Genomic DNA, 26,740 nt, shown 5'->3' with positions numbered 1-26,740 from the left:
GATTGTTAAAAGAAACCAAATCTGTGGCTTGCTGACTGCCTAAGGGACTTCAGATGATGTGATCCTCAACCTTTTATCATTTTTGGACTCTCTCATGGTATAATCGCAGAGAAATTTTTGCATCATGCTCTGTGTTCATAGAAAGAATAGGACTATTTGTTCTAGGTAGTGGGGGACTAACAAAGATTTGCAGACTGGCCAAGTACTTTGAGATCTCCCTTATGAAATGCTTGTAGGAGATGTGCAACCTTTGGTTTTCTGATACTTTTAATAAACAGCTCACCCTCCTGTGAAGAAATCAGAAAGCCCCCGCTAAGCCAGCCTCTAACGAGAGCTGGGGGAGGATGTTGTAGGGAACACAGCTAAGGGGAGTGTAGAGCAAGAGTTCTGGTCTATCAGTGTGTGGTGCGATGCTGAGTGCATATTCCAAGCCACATATTTTTAGCTCTACCACACACTCATGTACAGTTTTACAAACTTCCCAGAAAAATGGTGATTTCTCTGAGATAATGAAGGGGAGGTACAGAATAGGGCTGAGGGGAGGGAGCAGGGAATGGGCATTGATTTAAATCTGCCTGGCACACGGGCCAGCTCCACTTATCAGTGAGTCTAATAGGAATGTGAAGAGAATAGGCTTGACAGCTCATTAGAATGTGATCCCTCCTCCTTTTTTCTTTTTTTTTTCTTTTTTTTTTTTTTCCTTCCCCTTTCTTGAAGTTGATGGAAACTCATTCAGGAAAGAAGTACTTATTTGCTGAGGTAAAGCAAAAGCTGAGGAGGGTTTTGCCAATGTGCAGCTGGGGAAAGGAGCAGCAAGAAAAATCTGACGTGATCTACACTTAGAGGTACCTGAAATCTTGCCTAGTGTGAGGGGAGGTGAGGATGAAAAAGACACGAGACTCTACATCCTGACAGCTGCTTGCGGCATCGGGACTTACTGCTCATCGTCTCATTAAAGGAAAGTGAAGATAAGCTCAGCTAAAGAGGGAGAGAAGTGAGACTTGGGAAAACTTTACCTGTTCCTAATGGACCTAGGTACATCCTCGGGGTCTTTGCTTCTCCCTGTTGTAACTTTTATGCCATGAGAAATTTATTTTCTCCTTAGAAGGCTGAGCACTTGGCTGAGCTGTGATGCTTTCAGCCTCTTCAGAAGAGCGGTGGCTGTAGCAACCTTGGATTACAGTTCCCCAGCACCTCGAAGAGAAAGGATGGGGACTCGTCACTGAGGAAAGGGAAGTATCATTCAAGAGAGAATGGATGGAACGTATTCAAGCCTGCTTTGAGCTGAACACCACGCTTCAAGTGACAGAAAGCGAAATCTCCTGTTGAAGAGGAGCAACCTCACCCCCCTAATGAGTTTGTGTTGTCAGCTCCGGCCTGAGCAACTGTTGCCCTGAGCAATTTGACTTCTCTGGGTTTCATAGTTGAGTGCATTTTAAATGAGTCTGAAGACTTATTGGTGAGGGGGGGGAGCGACACTTCAAGGTGGGTGGCAGGACTTTCCAGGGCCTCTTGTATTTATGTAAGCTTCAAGGGGGCTGAATGGACTTACCTCTTTTCTTCGAGTGAATCCAGATTTTTCAAACAAGTTTATCTGTACCATTTCCATGTGTCTTGCTTGAGCAGAGATCTCTCCAGCAACCACCGCATCCGTGCATGCTGCTCCTTTGACATTGCATAGCCCAGAGGATCACCTTTAATAGTTCTAACCTTTTTTTTTATTTTTTTCATTTATTCATTTATTTTTTTTTATTTTTTTTTTAGAGAGAAGTCTGTGTCTGTTCCTATTATTGGTGGTGAAGGTTTTGGTGCTTGGAGAGTGCCCTTCCTGACTTGGCCCCTCCCTTTTCAAAATGAAGGGGTGCACCTGGGTATTTGTGGCAACTTTACTTTGTCAGCAGTTTTGCCTCTTCAGAGTTACGGCAGCAAAGAGAGAGAGAAAGGTGAAGAAGGAACCTAACCAGTATACAGAGCCTTTCAATGCTACCCTCTCAAACAGCGAAGAGCTCCACGGGCATCCCAAGGTAGGTGTTTGTGTGTTGTCAGGGCTTGGCAGAACTTATTTCTGGCAGTAATGTGACGCTGGTTCCTTTTTCCAATGATTGAGGCAATCTTGCTGAATTCTATTTGATTTTAAAGGGAAATGTTCTTTCTTTTGCCTTTGCATGATTGATTTTTCTAGCTTACTGAAGCAAACACTGGAATACGACAATTTATAACTTATTTTAGAATATGCGTGACTGAAGTTCCAGTCCCGTAGTAGCTGCTGAAGTGTAAAGACATTTTGGAGCTCTAGTGTATGAACACTATCGTGTTCAGAAACAACTGATTAAAAAAGAGGCAAATGGGCTATCAACAGGACAGCAATGATACTGGAATATTAATGTATCTCTTGTAGGCAACCCCTTTACTCTCTGAAATGTTACTTCAAGGCTTTCTTAGGCAAATACAGTGGTATAAACGTCTGAGCATGCCTGGGCTTTCTCTGCCCTGCACCTTCCACCAGGGAGGCTGCGGTGCTTGAAAATTACAGAGGAGAAATGTTTGGTGTAGTCAGGCTTGTTTAAGGTGATTGTGGCTCGTGTAGGGAAGGATTCAGGATGGCGCTAATCGTGCCGAAGTGGCAAGTGTGAGACTGTGTGTACGATACCTCAGTGGCTGTAGCTGATGACTTGCGAGGCTCAGTGAGTGGATTTTGCAGGGTAGGATCCTGCCAGTTACACGCTTGGGGGAATCACGCCAGGCTGAAAGCTGCCAAAAATTTCCAGTCAGTTGATCAGAGCCCTCAGAATCCTTTAAGGTGAACGTTTGCATAGAATGCTTGGGAGTAGGAGAGGGGTTTAGGGAATTAAAAGCAGGTCGTAGGATTAGGAGCAGGGTGAAATGGAAGGGAGACTACAACACTGAGGAAAAAGGGAGTCTCCCCTATCACACAGCCCCTTCTCTCCCTCTCTCTCTCTCTGTCTCTCCCCTGCTCACACAAAAATGTCCCTTGTTTCAGATGGAGGTGACCTCTAAAACATGACTTTGATCACAAGCATTAGGGATGGCAGTCACTATAGCAATAGAGGAACAAACCTGTCAAAAATTGGGGCATGGCAGAGGGGGCAAGTTAGAACAATTGGGCTGACATTCTAAATATCCTATTGAATGCTGTTGTGAGAGTAATTGGTTAAGGTTGGGCAAGTCTGGGAAACACTCCTCTATATAAAAAAAAAAGCTGGCTGCTGCACTTAAAATTATCATTAGGGGACTGTGAGCAGCATTTCTTCAGCTAACTTTGTGTGGTGTATTGCAGTGCTCTGTCAGGACAGGTTGTCTACATGCTAAAGTCTCGAGGTGCTTACAATCAATCACTTTTTTCCTGCTCTCCCTAGAACTGCTTCATTCTGCTCTTGCAAAAGGGGCCAGGTCTGTATCTGGTGCAACTCAATTTCAGTCTGTTCTGGAATTAATTTGGCTTGATGTGAAAGGTGCTGGACCGCAAGCAGAATACATTCTGATTGCAAAAGCAAGCAGAAACTGGTCCTGGTGAATTCTGGTATAGTCATACGTACGTTATTGCTAGAAGGAACACAGTACTCATTTGGAGGCGAGTGGGCATTCGTTAAAACAGACGTTGTTTGGAAGCTGCAGTTTCTGTGTTGAAATACTTTGCTTTAAAATATCCATGGCAAAGGTTTGGCTGCAGTAAGAGCTGGCAAGTTCAGGGAAGGCAGGTTCTGCTTAACAAGGATAGGACAAAACCCAAGTCTTTGATGTAAGTGCTTCTGAGCTCTGCTTGCTATCCGCTCCCAAATTTTGCAGTGTGAACTTTTCTCCTTGGAATCTATTTGAGGTTGGAGTCCAGGCTGTAGTTTTAGAAGTATTGCTTCTAAATGTCACGGGTGGCTGTGTTGTATTTTATTTTTATATAGCACTTGCCCAACCTAAGGGATTATTTTACCCATATGATAAATGCAGTGCTTAAGAATTGCCACCGTGTCCGGGGTAAATGACAGCTGCCATTTACAGCAAAGCAGCACAATTTGTGTTCACTTAAGGGACGAAGTAGGGTGACAGTAAAGCCATCCTTACCTAACCTGTCGAGCTAAGGGAGGGTTGAAAGCAGTTCTCTGTGGAAGACTGATCTCTCTGAGCCTTGAAGGTACTTCTGTGAGCGGTTTTCTTGCACAAAAGGATGCTCTGCACAGAGAAGGGAAACAAGAGCAGTGTCCCGTTTCATTTCTCTACAGCACATAACAGGAAAGATGGAATTTTTGTGGCCTTGTGCAGTAAAAATTAAGGCCGTGTTTACCTTGGAAGACTCTGTGGGCAGCTGGTCGGTTTATCAAAGCAGAAGGGGCAGGGAATGAAATATTAGCTGCGAGTGGTGATTTTTATTCATACTGTTAAAAAGTTAGATGCGTTTTCCTTCTAATTAAGCAAACCAATTTGGGACAGAGTTCTCTTGGGAATTCTTTTCAAATAGGAGCAGAGAAAGCTCCCTTTTAACATTCACAGTGCATCAGTCATGTGGTGAAACCTCCACCTAAAACAGGGAAGCAGAAGTCTCCTGGTAAACCTGATATTTCCAAGGAAATAGCGTGTTGGGGTTTTTTATTATATTTTTTTTTAAGTTTTTCTCCAGTCTTACCTTTGAGTTGCTGTCAATGTGATGTGCTCGCTAAGCACCTGAGAGTTTTCTTCTCTGACACAGATGTATTAAGAGAGAGAGCAGAACCTGACTGATGGATACAGAGCTTTTCATCTACTGGACCTTTTTACCTCGACTGTGTGTGGCTCAGTACCTGCAGCTGCCCCTTGCCAGGCTTGCCTTCCACTTTTCCAGGCACGAATCTTGTCTTGCAAGATGTGGTATTACACTAACAGGGGTTGATGCTGAGCAGGAGTTACTGTTTGATACCCGAGTAGAGGGAATAAAGATGGAGTCAGACCCTTAGTGCCCAGTGAAAGGACAAGGGGCAGTGGGCACAAGTTGAAACACAGGAAATTCCACTTAGATATAAGAAAAAAAGCTTCTTTACTGTGAGAGTGGTCGAACACTGGAGAAGGCTGGACAGAGAGGCTGTGGAGTCTCCATCCTTGGAGAGAGGCAGAACCTGACTGCATGTGGTCTAGAGTGACCTGCTCTAGTTCACCTGCTTAGAGCAGGGTGTGTTGAACTAGACAGTCTGTGTCTGGCCTTTCCAACTTCAGCTGTTCTGTGGGCTGCTTTGAGGGCTAGTTCAGCCAAGCAAGTCCAAGGCAGCATCCTAACCTGGGGAAAATTATTGACTCGGCATCCCAGTGAAATTTTGGGGATGATTTGAGGTCAACAGGGTTTTACCTTCAGTGGAATTTCTGCAATAAATAGTGTAATGCTTTTAATTTCGTTACCTGCTCCGTAACCATGGAGTCCTTGAAGTTTTATTTCCTTTGTGATCCTTCTGTCTCTGGCAAAGATCTATGGCTAGGGCTACCTGGTTCGTTACTTAAATCTCTCTGGATTATTTCTTTGGGGCCTTTTGCTTCCAACTGAAACCAGCAGCTGGTTCAGTGGCGTTGCACAGGTTCCATTCCTCCTCTGGAACGAGATTTCGGTCTTAGCCTGAAGTGTGAGAGTATTGAGAAAAGTATTTTTGGGCCTGACAAGTGTTAAAGCCATGGGAGAGACTGGACTTGGACCTATCTGCAGCAGAAGATGTTATCTTTCAGGTTCTGTACCTGTCGTCGTTGTCAGTCTTGCTCTGGCGTTATTACGGACGAGAAGGAAGGGCTGTAACAAACAACGTGCTTCCTAGCCATTCCTTGTGGAATAACCTTGGATTCATACATCTCCCTCAGCGTATCAAATAATTCAGTGCTTGGTCTCATTTCTCAGAGCCGTTTGTAAGATTTTTAAAGCTCATTGTTAAGGCGTGTAGTCCTACCAGATGTGGGTTTGGGCGCTAGATGCGTTGTGCTACGCCTGTTCTGGTGGTGCTGTTCAGTTCCTTACCTGTTTGTGGTGTCCCTGAAGACAGAACTCTCCTGGTACCTCCAGGGGTGGCACCGAGTGGCCCTGCAGTACAGCTGCCACAGCAGCCAACGCCACGTCGTTTCCTCGCTCAGAGTAGCTCCTGCTCACGTGAACTGTTCCATTAGATTCATTAAATTCGTTAGGGATGTGACCACTGAAGGCAGTTCGTGTGTAAGTGGGGGGGGAGAAGCTTTTCGAGATAGCCTTTTAGAGGAGGGAAGTATAATTTTTCAATCACAAAACATAGTGGGAATTTAGGTAGAAATTCCATTTTGGATTTGGCTAAGGTACCAAACCTAACGCTTCTGCTCTAGGGAAAATTCTTGAGAGATCTGTAAAAACCACAAGTGGTCAGGACCTTGGTTTTACATCTCGTTAATAACCAAGAGTGTGTGTAACCATAAGTTGTTAGCAGCTGACATAGGATTTTTCATGCTAAAGAAAAAAAGGCGGTCTGTCGGTTTTTAACCTGTTCCAAGTAAAATACGCTACTGAAATAAATAATTTGCTCCTAATTTTATAATGAAGCTGACAGTACTCTTGCTGGTGTAACAACGTAGAAATCTGTGGATTAAGGTAATTGAAATTCTTAGTCAGGTCCGCTTTGTGTCTGGCAACTGCTTAACTGTTAAGCAAAGAATTCTCAAATATAACTCCCTCACAGGTGAGCAAAGACGTAGATAACGGAGCGAAACTTGCAGGGCAGTAACTTCAGGCATAAAGACTGTGGACTGGAATGGTTGGGTAGCTGTTCTTGGACACACACCTCTGACTAATTGCAGGTAGAAAGGATGCCGACTCCTCCAAAATTGTAACCTTGTCGTGCTTTCTGTCCCTCCTGTCCCACCCTGAGAAACGCTTAGGTGCGCCTGAGAACGCTTGGAGATGCTTTTAGGTGTACGGACTTGCTCACAGGTCGTGTTGACTTTTTTTTTTCTTTTATTCATCCAGACTCTGAAACTGCTTTTGTCCATTTCACTTTGGTTTTTAGCAGAGATGCAGACTGGATCCCAGTATGCTTGAATTTCGGGAAAGTTCAGATACAGTTCAGAAATTTCTCAGGATCCAAGCTCTGCTACTTGACTGCAGATTTCTGCAAGTAGTTTCTTCCTTGCTGGCTGACGCTTGGCCAGAGGCTGCGTGTGTCTGTGGGCAGTGCGTGCTGTTCTGGGAGTCAGAGCCAGAAAGAACTGTGGGTTCTGGTTGTGTACAGCAGTCTGAATTACAGCTCAACCCCTCTTTTATTGTGAGGGAAGGTAGGGAGAGAGCGGGCTGATTTCTCATCAGTGTCACAAACTGGTCCTGAATACAACTGCCATTGTGTTTGGATTCCAAATTAATGGTAAAAGACCCGATTGAAAGTTCATTAAAAATTGCTGGCAAGGCTTCTGTTGATTTTGGAGGTGCTGTTTCAAGCGTTAAGGACTAAGCCTGGTTTCACCGTCGTTAACACGACGGTTCCTCCCGACTCCTGTAGGTTAGCTTTGCTCTGCAAGCAGCACCCCAGGAGGGACGAGTCCCCTTTGCTGGGATTCCAAAGCTGTTCTCAGTCCTGACTGATACCTGAGTTGGCTGCAAGGTCTCTCTGGCTGCTGGAGGCTGCTGCTGCCAAGAAAAATAGAGGCTTGCATGCTTATTGCTGGGATTGCTCATGCATGCCATAGTAATTAAATAATAATACCACAAGGATGGAACATTCATTTTAACTGTCAATCATCCTTGTGCTGGAGCAATTGGGGAGTGCCATGACTGTCTTGCAGAGGGATTTGTAATTTAAGCAAGCCACTGGAGAGGTATGGGGGTTTTTATTTTTATTTTTTTTTTAAACTTCAGGAGTTTTTCATTTATTTTTCTGGGATGTGCCATCTGGATTTCTTTTTTTCTCCCTGACAAGATGTCTGCTCTGGCCTGTTTCTTCGCAGCTGCAGCTCCAGAAAGGCTGAGGACATCTGTTTGTCTTCACAGTTGATGGTCAGAGCCTGCCCATGATTGCTGGCTTCTGCTTCTAGCTGACTTGTTCCCTCACTTTTGCAGTGAAGGGGAGTTTATGCCTGTCTTGCAGCCTGGTGGAATATTTGAATAGTCTCTTCCACATCTGCAGCAAATGCTGCATCCCAGTTCCCAAGGCTCTGGTCTTGTGTGTTCTGGAGACTGTGCTTCTGAGTTCCTGCCACATGAGCCAGCCCTTTTTGAAGGATGGACTGATTTTCCTTCCTTTTTCTCTCCAACCCAGCTGTTCTTTCGCTGGCTTCTGTTACAGCACGGAGGGAATACTCCGTCCTGCCTGAGCCGGGGGCTTCTATTGATAAGTTACCTCCCCCTTGTTCTTTGCGACCTGCACTGCACCTTTACCACAGACCTGTCAGTTCCCGTCACTGGGACAAAAAGACATCTGCCTCCTTCGGGCAGAGCACGGGTGGGCTTTTACCTGCTTTACATTTATGAGCTTTGTAAACTGAAATGCTCATAAACACAGTCCTGTGCAGGTGGGACCTCGTTTGTGGGGATGCTGCACCCATCTGTTTTCAGATGAAGTGGGGCAGGAAAGAACTAGCTTCTCCCATCAGAACCCCTCGGATCTCCATGAAACTCTGATACGTATTTCACGTTTGTTGTAGAAATAAGCTGCACCTCGTGTGCTGTTCTAAGGACTTTTGCAAACTTTGTGGACGCTTGCCTCTGGGCTTGTTGTTTACGTGTTAACGATAGAGGGGGAGGTTTCTCAGCCTGTCTTTGACTTCTTCCTTATGCTTTGCAAAAACCTGCAGCCAAGCAATCTGTGGGAAGATGGTAATGCTTTAGTGAGGTGTCTAATCTTACAATACCCGGGATTTCCTGTGGTGCTCTGTTTACATTACTTTCCAGTGGAATTTCAGAAAGCTATTTAAGTCCTTGGTACAGTCAGTAAAAAAAAAAAAAAAGGCAAATAATAATTTAGCTAAAACCCACCCACTAGAACCCCTTGACTAAATCTGCAATTTACAGCTGACTGTAAATGTGGTTATAAACATAAAAAGTCTGTTCAAGCCTGATTTTGGTGCAGGAATAATGAACTAGATTGTTATGAATAGTTTGTCGTGCTGTTGTTTGTGGTACATGCTAAATTGGAGTGTCGGCGGGAGCGTGCATAACCATAACTCTGGCTCTGATTAATTACAGTAGAATGCATGAACGATACGGCGACGTGTCTGGGGATCCCCTTGCTTTGGCTTAGAGCGCAGCCGCCAGCCGCTCTGCAGCCATCTATCTGGAAAGGAGGATAAGTGGGCTGCCTGAATAGAGCCATTCAGTAGGAGCAGATCTTGCTGTGGGTTGCGTCTGAGCGGTAAATCACTTCAGATTATTTGCTGAATAGAGAAGATAGAGCTGGCTTCCCAGAGCTGGAGATGTACGTTTAACGACTGCCCTTGCTCAGCTCACAGCGCGTCTGCTTTCTGGGGAGCTGCTCGTCTTCGCCCGGTTTGTAAATTGTTTGTTGACCGAAGCCATTTGAAATAAATAGTTGTGATCAAATCAGCTCAGAAAGCTGTGGACACGTGCCTTGTGCTACACCCATGTGCCTGGGTGCGTGCCAGAGAGCGAGCTTTCCAGGCTCTGCATCAGCTTAGAAGCACCGACATTCCTTATAACCTCCAGCTGGAACTCCAGCAGACTTCTAAGATTTAATTCTGAAACAATTTATGGTGCATGGATTTTTCCTAGCAGATCACACAGACCCTGGTCTATTCTCCTCAAAATGGGCTGGCCCTGCTATTTTTAGCTACCGTTTGCAATCCTCTGTCCAATTCCTGTTACTCCTAGTGCCCAATATTGCAGTTATTGGGACCTCCGCTCTACCTGCTTTCGAAAGGTTGTTTTCTGCATGCTTCTGCAGACTCATGAAGGAGAATCTACGCTTGTAAGTGGTACTAGAAACGTTATTAAAACTCAGCAGGGCTCTCTGAGAAGTGTCAAGTGCTTTAGGGAGCCAAGTGAGACGGGTGAGGAGCAAATGGAGGTGTTTGCTGGCTCGGTTGCGTGGGGAGCACCTTGCAAGGTGACTGTGGCTGTTAAGCCACTGAGTGTAGAGCTGTAGTGTCTGAGCTGTGACAGAACTGTCTGGTGCTGTCAGACGAGTGGGAGCTTCATACCCAGGGGCAAACACTTCCAGATCTGAAAAGCTGACTGACTTTGCTTCTGTGCTTTTTCCATACCCATCTTGCCGCCTTCCTCCTGAATGGTGATAGATCAGTATTGATTTACCTAAACTTTACCTTAACCTAGTGGCCTAGGAATCATTTCAAATGTCATTCACTACCGTCTTGTGTTGCTTTCCTGCTGGAATTCTGATCTGTACCTGTTCTCTCTCACTAGGAGAAGAAAAAACAGGTTTCTTGCATGAATCCCAGAAATTTACAATAGGCGTGAGGTGGGGGGGGTTGTTTATTTGTTTTAAAGATTTTAAGTGTTCATTGCAGTTTTTCCTCTCTGGCTTTTTCGTGAATGGCTCCGAATACTTAAGCATGGTTCGTGAAACTTTGGGAGGGCTTGTGCTTTTGCCCTCACTGTGGTGGACGTTCGGGAGGGTGATACGTCAAAAGATTGGAACCTCCATAGTCAACAGTTAATTGTTCCTGGCAAGAGTGTGGCAGGGTATCGGTAAGCAGTGATTTCTGGTGCCTTTTTTTGATTTAAAGTTAGAAGTTCATTCCTAGCCTAGGAGAAAAACAACAGGTATGGCTATTTGATCGCTTACTTCTGGTTGTCTCTGGCAGGTGAGTAATGGGAACGAGAGAGTCCATAGGAAGTGGACCCAAATTCAGAAAGACAGATCCTTTCTTCTGTCCAAACTTTGCTTAGAAGGGATCCAGAACCAGCCTCGGTGACGTCAAAGCTTCTCTAAATAGTGTCTTTATGGCTATGATGTACTTGCAGAACACAGGAATGGGCAAGGTAGTTAAATTTGCCAATGGACATCTTTTCTGTGATCAGACATGGCCTTTGTTTTTCATTGTGGATTGTGGTTTTGTGTTTTTTTTTTTCCCTGTGTGTGCATTTGTCACTTGACAGCCTGTGATTTGAAAGTTAGGGAGCATTTCTGTACGTTTTAGTCTCCCTGTGTTGCTTGAGGGATCCAACTGATGAATGTCAGACGCCAGCAGTGAACCATCTCTGGCATCTGGGCGGGTTTTCTGTGGCACGTGTTGGAACTGTCGAGAGGGCCAAGAGTCTCAGCAGCTTGAGGAAGGTCTCTGAGGTACACTGACCCCCAGCCCTTGGCTCTTACTGCTTTCTTAAGCAAAGGGAGCCAGGGGACTTTGCGGGTGCAAGCATATTAAGTTATCAGAAGGCATTTTGATGTTTTAAGGGCAGCATCTTCAGGCTTTTGGAACGCTTCTGCTGGCAGGTTTAGCCTGTAACTTCTGAAGAAAATAATCCCACTCTAGTGGGACTCTTTGGAACCCTGGTGTCTTTCATGCACTGTGTCAGAACTCAGGTTGAAGTACTATCCTGCGTTTGCAATGCTCCTGTAAATACAGACAAAAAGTGGCATGGTACTGGATAATCCAAACTGAATTGCTTGTTACAGAAGTGTCAATAAAATCCCATTTTTATCCCACCTTCAGTCTCCCAAATGCAGTACGTTTGGATCAAGGATGTAGTTTAGGCAGCAGACAACAGTCTGGTCTCTGGAAACTTTGCATTCTCTGAATCTATGTAGTGGCCAAAGAGAGACAGTGATGTCAGTCTTTGTTCTTGTTTCTCTTTAGATCCTAGAATCTCCAGATCCTCGAATCACAGATCCACGGCGGACCTGGATCTCCTTTGTTCACCGCCCAGACGATGGCAATACCTCTAAAAGGAGATGCAAAGGGAAAGACAAGAAATTAGTAGGTTATTGCTAGATTGCCGTCAGCTAATAAATGATATGGCTGTGGCTTCCCTTCCTACTGCTGATGTGCAAGGTGTTTTGTATGCTCCAGCTTTTGCCTTCCCTGCTCGGTGTGCTGCCTTCTCATTTGTTTGTATTTAATTTCTCAAAGTATTTTGGAGAAGTTTGAGACAGTAGGTGCTATATGCTTGGTAAGATAAGGTATGTGAATTCCACTGTCAGTACTCATTTTCGTTTGAACAAGCTGTTTCTTGGACTGAGCCTTTTTTTTTTCTGCTCAGTAGAAATAAAATTAACATATTTTTTTTTCTTCCACTAGATAAAGTCCAAGTATCTCAAAGTATATATTAATCAAGGGGTGGACAAGTCATTTATTTCAGATTAATGAATTACTGATCATCTGCCGAGTGATCCTTGATCGTGTGTGCACTTTTAATCTGCTGCTTAGACAATCTTGAATGTTTTTAGTGATTTCCTTTAATTGCTCAGTGAGCTGATAGGCAGGAGTGCTTCCACGCAGGTTAACTGCAGTTTAGTTGAAGAAACAGGAACTCCCTGGGCACAACAGACATCAAAATAGCATTGATGGCGCTGTTGCATGGTCATACTACTAGTTTGAAGCCCTGATGTGTGTGTGGCTAACCTTTACAGGGGATTTGTTTAATTTTTTTTCCCAAGAGTTCTGCTGTTGCACCAGACGTTCCTGTATGTGATCATTATATCTCAGCAATGTATATTAATGCTGTAAAGTGTGGCTAGATGGCTATTCTAGTTAGTGACCAGGCAGAATAAGAAGCTTAAAGGCTCGTATGATACTTTGGTGATACGAGAAGATACAGAAGCAGCAAACTCAGTCTTGTGCCTGTCATTCTTCACGCTGTATATATGTACTTGAAGAACCAGTTAGCGTTTACCTGGGCAAAGTTTATCTTCCCACATAAAGATGTGAGGAAATTCCAAGTGCTGGAATTCACAGCTGGCTGGAGAGTCAGTTTAGGATTTGCTGCATAAGGCCTGTAGTTGAACTGATGGTGGAGGGGGCTGCTCACGTGGCTGGCAGCCCTGTACAACTGGGTGATGGCTGAGGGAATTTTGGGTCTGTCGGTGCGATTGCCTGGTTCTAATTCACGTGTTTTTCTTTGGTTACTTCTTTAGCGTGGCCTTGTTGGGCCTCCAGGACCTCCTGGTCCCCAGGGACCTCCAGGAGCACCTGGTGCTGAAGTCACCCGGGAAGTCCTTTTGCAGGAGTTTAAGGAGATATTAAAAGGTAAAGACTGTAAGAGCTTCGTGCTTTGGTCATCTCCTGCTTTTGCTGAGCACCGTGGCAAATAAAGAACTGGCTTTGCAGACGTTTACCTTAAAGCATTCCCTTATCTGGCAATCAAAAATTTGAAAAAAAAATGTTTCCCCAGTGCTGCTTACTTCAAGTTGAAGAGTTCGGTGCCGAAGTCTAATTGCACAACTAACGGCTTCATAGACCAGGCTCTTAAACTAAGCCTTTATTTTCCTGTATTTTCTCTTTTCTTCTCAGAAGCCATTGAGCGTCGAGCATCCCTGGCTATTTCGGCCCATCCTAGCCAGCTGCCTCCGCTCCTGCTCTCCTTGGAGGAAGCTTCGCCCCACAGACGTGTGGAGGAGGCGTTCCATTGCAAGCTAAAAGGACAAGTCATTGTCGATAAGAAGACCCTGGTGGAACTTCAGAACTTCCAGTCGGTGAGAAGGGATTACAGACTGAACCTGTGCAACTCCACAGCAGCCACCGTGCGTAGATCAGCTGTAGTTCCCCTCGTCTGCGAAGCTGCTAGGTGCCTCTGTAGCTAAAGGTGTTGCCTGAAAGGGCAGAGTAATCCCAGAAGCTCCTCTCAGGCTTGGATGCTGTGAATGTAGCGCTGCCTTTTTTGTGGTTGACAGGAGTAGGATCTCGTGTGGTGGTTTCAGCACTGCAGCTCAACTGCAGTAAGATGGACATGAGCTTTGAGTCCTCTCCTTCCTGACAAACCCAAGAGGCAGGCTCTCTTCCTCTCCTGCAGCCCGGCTGAATCTCATTACGGTTCTCACTGATGTTCTAACAGGTCTGTGCAGGAGAGGGCTGTCTCACAGGTCCAAACAACAGTCAGTCTTTTTGTTTCAGTTGGTGGTGGAGAAAGGCTTGTCCGTGTTTGCCATTAGTCTGAAGGATCTGTTGTTTTTCAGCGCACACCCTGTTAAATGTCAGAGTCACCTTCAGATGTAGCAAAATGTCAGAGGCAGACAGAAGCCGTTGGTTATAGATTTGTGACCCCAAATGAGAGCCAACATTTTGTTAGATGGGCCAGTCCTGATGCTCAAATTCTTTACATAATGAAGACTTTTATAGAAGACTGATAAAATTTACCTCTATAATTCCATTATAGTCATGTTGTAATGACAAGCACACCATCACAGGATGCTGTGGGGCATTATAAGCAAGGTTACAAGCAAGTTGTTGAGCTTGATATTAAAACTTTGACTAACCATTTCTGAACCAGTTGCAAATAGCATCTGAATTTGAAGTGTAAACGTTAGGCAAAGTAGTAGCTAAAACCAAATAGTTACTTGGTAATTGAAGGGGCTTCTTTTCGACTTTGGAGTCGCAAAGACTAAATAGCGCAAGGCCTTCAGACACATGGATGCTTTTGTGGTGTGACAAGAAGCGTTTGAAGAGTGCGAACGGGGAATGTGGCTTTCCATCAGCAGGGTTTGCCCACGCTGTCTGTGTAATAAGGTGCTGAGTCCCGTTTCTGAAGAATCCTGTCCAGCAGATCCCCTCCTGTGGAGCGGTTTTGCTGCTAGGACCTCTCACAGCTGCGGGACTAGAGGCAGGGGTTATGTTCTAAACAGGGTGCTTTCCTGGATCTTTCCCAAATACACTTGTGGAAGCCTGGTTTGACGGCGCTGTGGGTGCTGGCACAGAGACGAGATTGTGCTTGAAGTGTGGGCAGGCCTAGAGAGATCTGCTGCCTCATCAATTAGCAGGGAAAATGTGAATAAAGACATCTTGGCAAATCAGCGCGTAGGCTGATGCTTCCCGTGCTTTGTTACCGTGTGCCTAGCTGCTTTCTAATTGCTTCTGGCCCCGAAGCTGCTGTGGGAGGGCTGGCAGGCCTCTGGATGCCAGGCTTTCATTTCAGCTTTGGGACAAGAAGTGTCTGGTTTTAGCTTGTGCTCTGAGATAGGGGAATTTAGGAGGGGGGGAGGCAGGGGATGCTCTTGCAAAGATGAAAACATTGTCTTTAAATAGTCCAAGGGGAGGAGAGAGAGAGAATTCCCTTCCCTCCGTTCAGTTTAATAGTGTGAAGAAGCCAACAGTTTGATACTTGTCGGTGAGATGGTAGGGGATTGAGTCTGTTTCCTGGTTTTGGACCTTACCCAAAGCATTCTGAGATAGTGGAAAGGACTTGTGCTGAGAAACAGCCTATTGCTTCTATACTCTGCCATTTGCGTATGGTGTCTGTGTCACTCAGACCTTGAGTACTGAGAAAGCATGGTGGTTTTCTCATCCTTCCATGCTAAATTTCCTCCAAGAACATTCTTTATCTCTCCTCTTCTTGGTCTCACCATTTCCTTGGTATCTGGAATGAAACATGTGATATTCCCCACACTTTTTTCCTCCCCTACCTCACGCTTTGAGGTTTCTAACAACTGCCTCTTGCAGAAGCTTTCAGAATTACACAGCGAGAATTGACCTAACTGCAGCCCCTGACAGGCCATGGAAGTGGGGTTTATCTGAGGGCCGGGAACGCCACTGGCATCGGATCATTCAAGGTGGCCGACGTGCTTTTCATAGTGAAAGATCCCAGAAAGAGTCCTGGTGTCTCTAGTGCCTTGAGGTCAAGCTAAATGTCTGCCTTTGGCCGTTGAATTTTATTGCTGCTTCAGGAGATTGGTGCATCCCCTGTGAGTTGTGGTTGCTGTGCAGGCTGGGTTGTCCTTTTCTTTAATAACAGATAAGTCACTGCATTGCTTTCCGCAGCGTTTAGCACTGAAAAGCTAAACTGGACAGTTCACATCTCGATTCTCTGCATGTGGTTCCTATTTTCCCCCCAGAAGTACGAGGGAGACGTGGGGATAGGAGATGAACTGAGGAAGAGAAGCTGACCTTGGTTTGTACAGAATGGCTGGACACGAACCCGTTTGTTGGCTTTTGGTCTGCCCGCTGTGTGCAAGTAGTTAGTTTCTCAGATATAAACCCCTCCAGTGTTTGAAGCAGCAAGGTGAGAACGCTGCTGGGAGGCAGCGAATGCAGCAGGGAGCTCTAGTTGGCGTGGGGTTTAACGGAGTATTTTTCCCAGAGAACCTCTCCCTGCATTGTCTGTTTCTATGAGCGAAAGAAAAACAGAGCCACAGAGGGCGTGAAGAAACAGGAATGTTTTATCAGTGATAATTTACTGGTGCCTAAGATTGCCTTCCATGCTCATCGAGTGGTTTTGGAATTAGGTTGCTGATTCTGCTAATAGCCCTAACAAGAAAGGAGTGGATTAACCACGCAGGGCAGTTCTGCACATACGGGGCTTGGATCCGCTCTTTCAGCGAGATAAATAAAAACCAGCGTTACCGAAAAACGATGGTGTAGTCATGGCCTAAGAGTGGAACCAATCTCCCTTTGTAGCCTTTGCTGTTAGGTTGGCTGTTGTGCTGTCCGTGTGTGTGCGCAGAAAGAAAGCAGAGCTCCTTTTGTGTGTCTGTGTGTGCACGCAGGCACACGTCAGTGCCTTAGAAATCAGTGTATGAGATGCAGTTGTTGTGCACTTCATTATCGCTCTTTTCCCATTATAAAGATGTAATCTTATGAGAAATGCCGCTGCCGTTGCACGTGGATGTATTTTCACCACCGTGTCCGTGCATAAAACATTTCTGGTAAAGTTCTGTGAAACTTAAGACTACAGGTAGATCTTGGCAAGTAAGGGCTGGGAATTACTCTTTGGTGAGCCTTGCCTGGGATTTGCTGAATAAAGGCAGGTTAGTCATTTTCATTCCTTCTACCAGTAGTAACTCTCTAAACAAACACCACCAGACCCAAATATTTGCAGCTGCATTTCCTTTCAAAGAGAAAGTGAATTGTTCCTACCCTGCTCTGTGAAAGCTGGGCATTTCTGGCTGCGATGAAGCAGAATGGGGAGGCAATGAACTTCCTTCTGGTACTTGGACAAAGGTGTTCCACTACATTTCATTTTTTTTAGTGTAGTAGCACCTGTAGCAACGCTGCTACAAATTTGCTCACCGTGTCTCAGGCCCCTTTTGCCATCTAGCATTGGAAAGCACACTCAAACGTTGGGTTGTTGGGATTGCTCTGGTATGCATTTGTGCATGTTTTAGGGCTAAAGCAGCGTGTGTGCCTTTACAGAGTCGGCTTCGAGCAGCTCTTCTGTCCCACAAGACCAATGTGGGGCAAATCCCTCAGGGCAGCCTTCGTGGGAATGTGTTCACGTTGCACAGAACGCCCTTGCGGTGGAAGCAGAGTCTGACTAATGGGCTTTCTTGGCCCATTGAAGCCACTCCTGCTTCTCCCCAGCTCTAGCCAAATTCATATGAGGCAGGCCAAAACAAACAATAAACATTTCTCGCAGGGTTTATTTTAGTCTGAGTCAGATAATCTGCTGCGAGTTTGACTTAGGACTGCTTCTTTGCCGTGATGAGAAGCTGCATGCTCTTGTACTAGGGTTTCTGTAGAATCCAAGGCTAGAACAAAACGAAACTCCATCTGGAATCTGTAAGAATCCAAGCAGTTGTTCTTTAACAGTATCAAAACGGTCTGACTTAGACCTGAAGTGGGTAGAAAACCTCTGGAGACCCAAATGAGCGTTGCCTCTGTACTTGTATCACAAAAACAGCGTGCAAGGTTCCAGGTTTTTGAGCATGGCAGCGCTGCTTGGCCCCATCTAGGAAGTCTTTGGGAGTAGTAGGGACCTCTTGACTCACGTAACGGGTGATCTTGTGTAACAGAACAGCAGTGGAGGCTAGAGGCCACTAGGACCAGCAGAGCACAGGGATGCAGTAGGCACAGTCTGAGTCAAGATGAGTTAGAAGAGTTCGGCAGTGAGCAAAAAAAGGCATTTTCATGTCTCTTACTGATGGTTTTGCCTTTTGTGGTCATCCCATGCTGAGAGAGAGCCCATCTGGAAGGTGTGTTCTCAAGATAAGGCAGTAGCCTTGCAAGTTGCTTGGGCTTTTTTTTGCTCATTAAACTTGTTCTTTGTCATGGGCAAAGGTAATTGTTGAGCGTGCTGGGGACTTGTTCAGGGTCTGCTTTTCTTATCTTGCAGCCTCTGGCCAAAGGAGCTTTTCTCCGGGGGACAGGATTAAATCTGGCAACAGGACGTTTCACAGCACCCGTGTCTGGCATCTACCAGTTCTCAGCCAACATCCACATTGGTGAGTGGTGTCCGCAGAAACCTTTCCTGTACTGCCTGAGAGGTGCAGGAAAGGAGTCCAGGAGAACGCTCTGGGTCCTGTTTGATTTCAAGCAGGTGGAAGGGCAGCCCTTTGCCGTGAGCTCTCCCTTTGGTACCGTGACCCAAACCCCTGTCCTTAGAGCTGGGTGCTTCCGCAGGCTGATAGCCCCAGCAGGCTGCTCCATGCAAACCATCAGCTCTCCTCATGGAGGATGAGTTTAGGAACCAAATATATTCACGTGTGGAAGTTATGGCTTCCATAAAAAACTTTAGAAGAAATGAACGTGAAGCTGTAGAACTGCATCAAGGCAGTTTTGACTGTGTTTTGTCACCAGTGTATTCATTCAATGGTTTAAATCATTCAGTGATGAAGTATTTTATAATCTAACACCAGAAGGGTGCTTTCTGAAGAAGTTGTGGTGGGTTGACCCTGGCTGGACTCCAGGTGCCCACCGAAGCCCCTCTATCACTCCCCCTCCTCAGCTGGACAGGGGAGAGAGAATAGAACTAAAGGGTCGAGATAAGGACAGGGAGAGATGACTCGCCGATTATTGTCACGGGCAAAACAGGCTCGACTTGGGGAAGAATTCATTTAATTTATTGCCAATCAAATCAGTAGGATAATGAGGAAAAAAACCCCCTAAAATCTTAAAACACCTTCCCCCCACTCCTCCCTTCTTCCCAGCGTTAACTTTACTCCGGATTTCTGTACCTCCTCCCCCACAGCGACGCAGGGGGCTGAGGAATGGGGTTGCGGTCAGTTCATCACACATTGTTTCTGCCGCTCCTTTCTCCTCCGGTGGAGGACTTCTCACGCTCTTCCCCTGCTCCAGCGTGGGGTCCCTCCGTCAGGAAACAATCCTCCAGAAGCTCCTCCAGTGTGAGGGCTTCCCACAGGCTTCTTCACTAACTGCTCCAGAGCGGGTCCCTTCCATGGGGGGCGGTCCTTCAGGAACAGACTGCTCCAGCGTGGGGTCCCCCGTGGGGTCACAAGTGCTGCCAGCGATCCTGCTCCAGCCTGGCCTCATCTCCCCACGGGGCCACGGGCCCTGCCAGGAGCCTGCTCCAGCGTGGGCTTCCCACGGGGTCACAGCCTCCTTTAGGCCTCCACCCACTGCGGTGTGGGGTCCTCCGCGGGCTGCAGGTGGATCTCTGCTCCACTGTTAACCTCCCTGGGCTGCGGGGGGGGGACACACAGCCTGCCTCACCGTGGTCTTCACCACGGGTTGCAGGGGAGTCGCTGCTCTGGCACGTGGAGCGCCTCCTCCCCCTCCTTCCTCACTGACCTGGATGTCTGCAGAGGTGTTTCTCTCTCATATTCTCACTCCTCTCTCCAGCTGTGGTTGTGCAGATGTTTTTTCCCCCCCCCCCTTCTTAAATACATTATCACAGAGGTGCTGCCATCATCACTGGTGGGCTTTGGCCTTGGCCAGTGGTGGGTCCGGCTTGGAGCCAGCTGGCATTGGCTCGGACACAGGGGGAGCTTCCAGCAGCTTCTCCCACCCCACCTCCGCTACCAACACCTTGCCATGCAACCCCGATTCAGAAGTCACAAGGTTACTGGTGTCTCTGTTAAGCCAAACACCAGCAACTGGTGGTCTGCTGTGTTGTGAAAGTGCTTATGTTTCTTCCACTGCTTTCCCCAGACCACAGTGAGTTGAAGAGTAAAGTCCAACTCCGAGCCAGAGACAATGTCCGAGTGTTGATCTGCATTGAATCTCTGTGCCACCGATACACGTGAGTTACTGCAATGCTGTCTTGGCAATTGTTTTTCTCAGATGGGCCAGTGTTTTTCAACCAACTGTGGCAATCGGGTTCACCGACGCTGAATTTTGTATGATAAATGCTTGTAGAACTTTTCTGAAGAGAGTGATTCCATCTGGCCTGTAGGTTTTAAGTGGCTTTTTTTAAATTGTTTTTTACCCTTTCAGTGCTAATAGCTAAAAATTGCGTATGTTGAGAGAGTTGTGACTGAAGTCTGCTGAAACTGGATGTAGCTGAAGGTGCTGAGTGCTCAGCTACCGTCATAAACTTACAGAGCGAGGGAAACACTTCAATTTTGTGCCAGAGGCTGTTAGCTCAATTTTCACGCTTTCAGCTGCATCCTGAATGGATCACAGCATCTCACTCCTGTTGCCGTGGAAGTGTTGGAGCGAGGAGGAGAATGATATAGGTGGAAAAGAAGGGGGCCCTGAGGCAGAAGGTGCAGGGCTTGTCTGCAGGTACATGATCCCTTCTCCCAGCTGCCTTGTGGAGCTGGCTCAGATCACCACGCTGGACTTCCCTCTGCTGGGATCCGTTAGCAAACCTCTGCCGAAGAAACGCTTTTGTCAGGCCGTGGCGACCTTGAGCGTTGCTCCTTGTGCAACGGGCCGGGCCGTCGGCGTGTTTGCCGCGCTTCTGTCCTCCTTTCAGCTGCAGCATGTAGGTGCCCGGTGTCCCGAGAGGGCCGGCTTGCTCAGGAGGAGTGTAGGGAGCTTCGCTGGGGAGGGCAGGGGCTGTGAAGCCCCTGGGCTGGGCTGAATTGCACCCAGCAGAGGGCAATGCTGCTTGCACGGTGGCCACTGCCTCTGCTTGAGGAAAAATGCCCGTACAGGGCTGTGTGCATTCACCCTGCCCGCAGCTCTTCCAGCGCAGCTCTAGCAACACCCTTGCAATAGCACCACTGAAATTGATCCATAAAACGGCTCCACAGGTGCAACGTAAACCCCAGAAATCCATAAATTCGCGGCTGGGCCGGCTGCTTTAGCTCTCACCTTCCCTCCTCCGAGAGTCAGTGCTGCAAATAGGACTCACCTCTCCGCAGGCATCTCGGTTTAGAGGCTTTATTGGCGGGAGAATTTTACGTGAGGCCTCATCTGATAAATAAACCTCTCTCGGGTTTCGTTGGCCTGTGGAAAAGAGTTGATGGGTATCTGAGTACCCATTAGTAAGTAGGGTAAGAGGGAGCTGTGCGCCCAGTGACCTGATGGGAAGTCAAGGAGCTTGCTGACTGGAGTGACTGGCACCTCCTCGGCCTCGTAGACTCTGTTATAACAGTCTTTTTGGATGGCAGCACTTAAAGTGAGGTGGTGACTGACTGGCTGCAGTTACAGTGTCAGCAGAAGCAGCGGGGTGTATCTTCTTGCCCCTTGGATGGACACCTTATGTCCTGATAAGCTGCAGAACTTAGAGGACCTTTCGTTTCTGGCACTTGTGAGAATTCCTTCAGGCCACGCTGAGAATGGACCTCAGCCTCATCTTGAAATGTGGGACGTGTATTGGCAAGGAGTGATTTTGGGACAGCCCAGGCCTTTAATCTCAGGGCTGGAGCAGGTATGAGTAGGGCAGAACGTTACTGTCCTTTGGGCAAGTAGCTCTCGCAAGTCTCCTTTGCACAGTGCACATCCCTATTCCTGTCCTTTACCAAGACGAGTCAGATTCAAATAATCAGGTTTTTTTTTTTTTCAGCATTGGTACTTTTTTCTTTTCGCCTTCAACAACCTCCTCTTATCTTAGCTATTTCATCAAGAGCAGGCCTCGTGGCCCTGGCCCTCAGATTCCCCATGAACAGAGACTGCAAGTTCCACAGAACCTTTTTCTGAATGCTTTTGGGGTGTGGAAAGATCCTGCCTGTTGGGATGTGGGAAAATATTGCCAGTTGGTGGCGTTGACCTGATGATATTTCAATAAAGATTTGAGTGAACGAGTGGGTGAGATTTATGAAGCCACCTGAGAGAATTTAAAAGTAAAATTGAGCCTGCAGGTGCCCAAGGGTGAAAAGCTGTTCTCCCATCCTCATCTCCACTCTACGTTTTGCCTTCAGTTACAGAATCACACAGAAAAATAGAAATTCCATTTAAACCCTTCTGCAAAAATAACTGAAAGTGACAGTGGTGAGTTTTTCTTCCTAATGATTCCACAAGGTCCCAACTGGTTTGATTAAGGAGTCTGAGAGATAAGGAAGTGTTTTTCTTCTGGAAGGCTCACTTCTGTCTTCAAGGACAGTGTCTGTCTGTGCCTCTCTCTCTCCTTTGCTGTCTGTAGTATTACAGTAATACTACTTACAGTAATACTACTTACAGTAATACTACTAACGAAGGGCTGTCAGTCTCTGATTGCTTTCGACGTGACTTTAGTCTTGCTTGTTCTGGTAAACACAAGCACAAGAGTTACCTGAATAGGAAGCTTCCCTCTGGGCCGTGAAAACTCCTGTGCCTTCCTCGTTGAAGGTCTGTTTAGCTGAAAGCTCCTGGAAAACTGTTCTGGTTCTGGCTGGGATGTGCGAACAACCTCATACGGCCCAGGCAGGTTTATCGGGGTGTTTTGAGATTAACTTGCCATCTGAAGAATTTATAGCTACATTCTCCACAGCACAGTAACAGTAAAAACTTCTTTTTTTTTTTCCTTAGACAGCACTGACCCAGATGTTAATGGTTTTGATAAAGCTCTCTGATGTCTGACTCGGAGTTTTCATCAGTTGTCCAGGGTCGCAAATCATGTTGCCGGCCTGAGCTGGGCAGCAGCGGGAGTAGAGCAGAATCAGCACTGGCTCTGCGAGAGGCATCTCTCGCGCGGTGGGTGAGAGGATGACTGGTCTGTGGCATGGAAGGAAGATGGGTGGAGGGCTGGGAACCTGCCTGGACAGACACTCCGCTGGCACAGGCGGAGCTGCTACCTGTGCTTGTGGAATTTCCTGGGGATGTCATTCATTTGAGGGAGCTGAAAGAGCCCTGGGGGCTTTCGGCGGAGAGAGATGGAAACTCGGAGGCAAGGAGACAGTTGGAGTGGAAGAGATTAATGGTGGGAAGTCCCCACCCAAGTTAGGCTTTGGCAGGGTATGACACACCGACGGAGCTCTTCGATCGAGGCGGTGCCAAGTGGCTTTTGCTCTCTCTGGGCCAAATGGCCCCTACCTTTTATGCGTATTATTTCCTTGCAAGGGGGCTGGGACCTGCACGTTTGCACTTGCTGGGTTTTGTCACCAGCACTTCATGGAAAAAAAAAAAAAAAAAGGCAGGAAAGGGGTTGGTTTTCTTGGGAAAACAACTTGATCTGCTGCCACTGGCTAGGCAGATTTTGGAAGAACCAGCCGGGCACGGAGCTCTGGGCCTTGGTATTGCTGTGGAACTGAGCTTACATGGGTTGTTCTGATTGTGGGTGTCTCAGGCACCTCCTTCCCCCCTGAATCCTGTACAAAGGGGCTGAGTTAGGGCTCTGGAAACAGAGGGGGTCACAGAGAGCAGCCATCCTACATCGTGCTACTGCAGGGAAGATGGTGGCTGTTAGCACGTGACGGTAGAAAAGATCAGTGCTTGAGGGGTGATCTGGAGCTCTCCCTTGCATTTTAACTGAAGCACAATACTTTTATTTTTTGGCTTGTGTGTGACCCCTGATCCAAATGTCCTCCCCAAACAGCTTTCAGCTGCGGAATCTGTTCTTGCATAGGCTGACTACATGTATCGTGAAGGTGAAATAAGCCTTTCGTACCTTGGAAGTGGATGAACTGTTACTGGCAGAATGTGTGTAGCTGGCTCTTTGCAGAATAAAAAAGAGCATAAACCATAGCAGTGGTCCACAAGCTGGGATAACTGGTATGTAGGTAAAGCTAAAGAGCACGTTTAGCTCTGGTGGGTGGGGGGATAGAGCCTACAGGACCTTGAGAAAGGCCTCTGTGAGAGAAGGTGGCTCCCAGCTTCTGCCACCAGCTGAGTTCTGCAATCCTGTATGCTCTGTAGGTCTTCCCTTAGGCACCACAGCGCAGACAAGGTTCTGCTCTTCTCAAGGCAGCCGATCACTGCTAGAACGAAGCCAACAGGCCACCTCTTTAGTACAGGTGGGCACTACAACCACCAGGTCCTATTTCTGGGGAGGTCACGAGACTGTTGTCACTCCACACACAACTGTTGTGGCTGCCCTTGGGTGTTTAACCTGTGTATTTTTCTTTTGCTGCTGTTTAGGTCTTTGGAGGTCATTGCTGGTCTGGAAAGTAACAGCAAAATCTTCACTATCTACGTGCACGGCTTGTTGCAGCTGCAGGTAAGCCCACGCAGACTGGGAATCTGCACTGGTTTGCAGGGGAGTTACTAACTGGCGAGGCTGAATTCTTGCCCAGGAGGTGGGGAAGGTTTTATTAACCCTTCGCCTGGGCTGACTAGAGAAGGAGCTGCGGCAGGACGAGGAACAAAAAGCGAGACTTGTGTTGCACGTTCTGATCTGAAGCCACAGAAGTAACCTCCCCTCTAAGAAATGACAGGCAATAGTTTTCTTTCTCAAATCTCCCCTTGCACTGTCAGGATGGCAATTGTATCTCCCCTTTCAGCAGAGGGGAATCTGAAGCACAGATGACCTACGAAGCGATTTCACTTCCAAGTCAAAGCTGTAGTGCTGCAGGAAAAATAGTTGGTCAGATCCTGTTCCCAGGAGGCACAGAAAAGGGCAGGAGGCTCCTGTGCTTTGTTCATGGCAGTGAAAAGCTGCTGGTTTGTTTTTTTTTTTCTTCCCCTTCCTTTTACACTGGGATGAAGTGTCTGATATTTTCCTTTCCCTCTTGTTCTGCAGGCTGGCCAGTACACCTCCATATTTGTGGACAACAGTGCTGGAGCTCCCGTCACCATTCAGAACGGATCGGACTTCATGGGCATGTTGATGGGCTCATAACAACAGCGGCAGCAGCGTAGCAGGGGAGGATGTGAATTAGAGCCTCGCAGTGCCTCTTTGACTGAAGAAACCTTTACTTTGACTCTTGAAGACTGCTTCCTGTAACTGTTGGCATCTTTTCAAACAAGCAAAGAGCCTTCCCTTTCACAGATCCTTCAGCTTGCTTTCAGCAGCTACTGCTTTTCAAGGTCCACACCAGTCCGTTCGTCATAAAAACTATACTTTTATAATTCAGAAGCAAACTCTGTGGTGTTTAATTTGTGCCTCACCAGATGCTCACTGAACGATACATGGAGATTTGGAGTTTGTTGCAGTATAACTTTATTTCACAATAGCACTTGTAATCAGCATGTCTTTCGGGATTGATGGTGGGGTGTTTTGAGTTTGTAAATGAAGGATTGGGAGGGGAAGTAACATAGTGACTATATTCTCTGTGTCGTGGAGGAAGGAGACGAGGATTTGCCAGCAAAACTGCTTTTTTTCCGTACATTTGTAAACGGTACAGGCCCTCGCTCGTGTTCAGAATTGGTTCTGTTTGCCACGAAGGGTGTTGGATTCTCAGACGGTGCCTGCTTCACAGGTGGGAGGCCAAGGCCTGAACTCTTTAGTTGTGGTCCTTTGTATCTAAGTATTTCCTTGGTCTTATCGATGAAGCCGAGCGCCCCGCTGCCTGTGCAGTTCTGCTCGGATGAGAAGGTGAGCCAGTGGCACCAGTTCTTCTAGCGTGGACTCCCTGGCTTGTGGTCTTATGTTTTAGTAAGATAGACACGTGGTTTTGGGGCTGCGTCACGTCAACAGCCTCCTCTCGGGTGCCATGTACCCGTCTGTAAACGTGTCAGATGCGTCACTCTGGTTGTCAGAAGCCTGGCAGAGAGGGCGAGGGTGGCAGCCTCGGGTCAGGTGTGTCACGTATTTGGTGCCTGTGGAACTGCTGCGAAATGATGAGAGAAAACACGAGGCAAAACTTAGTTCCATCAGGTGGGCAGGGTCATGGGGAGTCTGCCCGAGCTCTGCTTGAAGGCTGGCGGTGCTGTCAAAGACCCTCCAGTGGAGACTTCATGGATTTCTACGAATCTGTGGATGTGAGCGTGTGAGATTGAGCCCCCAGAGCAGCTCTGCGTGTAGCTCCAGGCTCATTTTAACCACGTAAAAGGGTGTTGACCTTTCCTGGGGTTAAGGCGTTCCCCGAGATGCGGTAACACCCCCGTGATTAAAAACCCCCGCTCATTGAAGGTACCCTGGGAGCTTTCCCTTTCGACACACCCCCGGCCGTTTTGTTGATTCACCTTGGCTACAGCAGTGGTTGTGGAACAGCGTCATAAACAGTCGGCAGCGAGGCCCAAAACGGCGTCTGGGTACTCGTCCTCGAGCGCTGGCAGGGCCTGGAAGATATCCCGTGTGCAGCGCCGCCGGTTTTGCTCAGCTACCCCACCTTCGGGCAATGAGAACAGAGACTGCTGGGGACAGCAGACGGCGTGGGAAAAAGGTGTCGCCCGCTGCTGGGTCTGTTGTTGGGGTGGATCGAGAGGTGATGTTGGTACAAGCTCCAGGAACACCCCTGTTGAGGTTGGTGGCGTGCAAAGACGTCCTGTTTCAAGAGGTGTGGAAAAATCTGCTGTAAAACAGGCACGGCTGAAACGGGGACTCTTTAATCTCCGTTATAAATACCTTGAGGCAGATCTTTCAGGGTAATAAAGGGTATTTTTTTTCCTGTGTGAAGAACATACTAAAGCGATACCTATTGGAGGAGGAAGAGGAGGGTACAAGGGAACAATCAAGTAGTGCTGTTACACAAATAAACGCAGGTAAATCCCACCT

General features: G+C 47.2%; 1 protein-coding gene across 3 annotated transcripts; it reads left to right on the top strand.

Annotated features, from left to right (window-relative positions):
- Positions 1-1,727: 1,727 nt before the first annotated feature.
- Positions 1,728-25,644, top strand: C1QTNF12 (C1q and TNF related 12). 3 transcript variants are annotated; one of them, XM_086476107.1, is made up of 8 exons: positions 1,728-2,024; positions 11,752-11,871; positions 13,029-13,140; positions 13,405-13,586; positions 18,155-18,263; positions 19,930-20,020; positions 24,223-24,301; positions 24,824-25,644. In XM_086476107.1, exons 1-8 carry the CDS (start codon positions 1,854-1,856, stop codon positions 24,920-24,922), a joined length of 963 nt encoding a protein of 320 aa, XP_086332233.1. In that variant the 5' UTR covers positions 1,728-1,853; the 3' UTR covers positions 24,923-25,644. The 3 variants fall into 3 exon arrangements, with proteins under 3 accessions (XP_086332233.1, XP_086332232.1, XP_086332234.1); XM_086476106.1 differs by having other exon boundaries at positions 13,405-13,634; XM_086476108.1 differs by lacking the exons at positions 24,223-24,301; positions 24,824-25,644 and adding an exon at positions 22,495-22,523.
- Positions 25,645-26,740: the final 1,096 nt, after the last annotated feature.

Source organism: Leptosomus discolor, chromosome 20 (assembly GCF_034619465.1).
Source record: "Leptosomus discolor isolate bLepDis1 chromosome 20, bLepDis1.hap2, whole genome shotgun sequence".
NCBI classification, from domain to species: Eukaryota; Metazoa; Chordata; class Aves; order Leptosomiformes; family Leptosomidae; genus Leptosomus; species Leptosomus discolor.
Note: the sequence above shows the minus strand (reverse complement) of the source record. Positions and strands in the feature narration are given on the sequence as shown.

Bases quoted from the DNA above. Each gene is read 5' to 3' on its own strand.
- C1QTNF12 (XM_086476106.1), top strand. From the start codon at position 1,854: ATGAAGGGGTGCACCTGGGTATTTGTGGCAACTTTACTTTGTCAGCAG. The intron at 13,635-18,154 runs GTGCGTAGATCA...CTTATCTTGCAG, and splicing joins GCAACTCCACAGCAGCCACC to CCTCTGGCCAAAGGAGCTTT. The intron at 20,021-24,222 runs GTGAGTTACTGC...GCTGCTGTTTAG, and splicing joins TCTCTGTGCCACCGATACAC to GTCTTTGGAGGTCATTGCTG.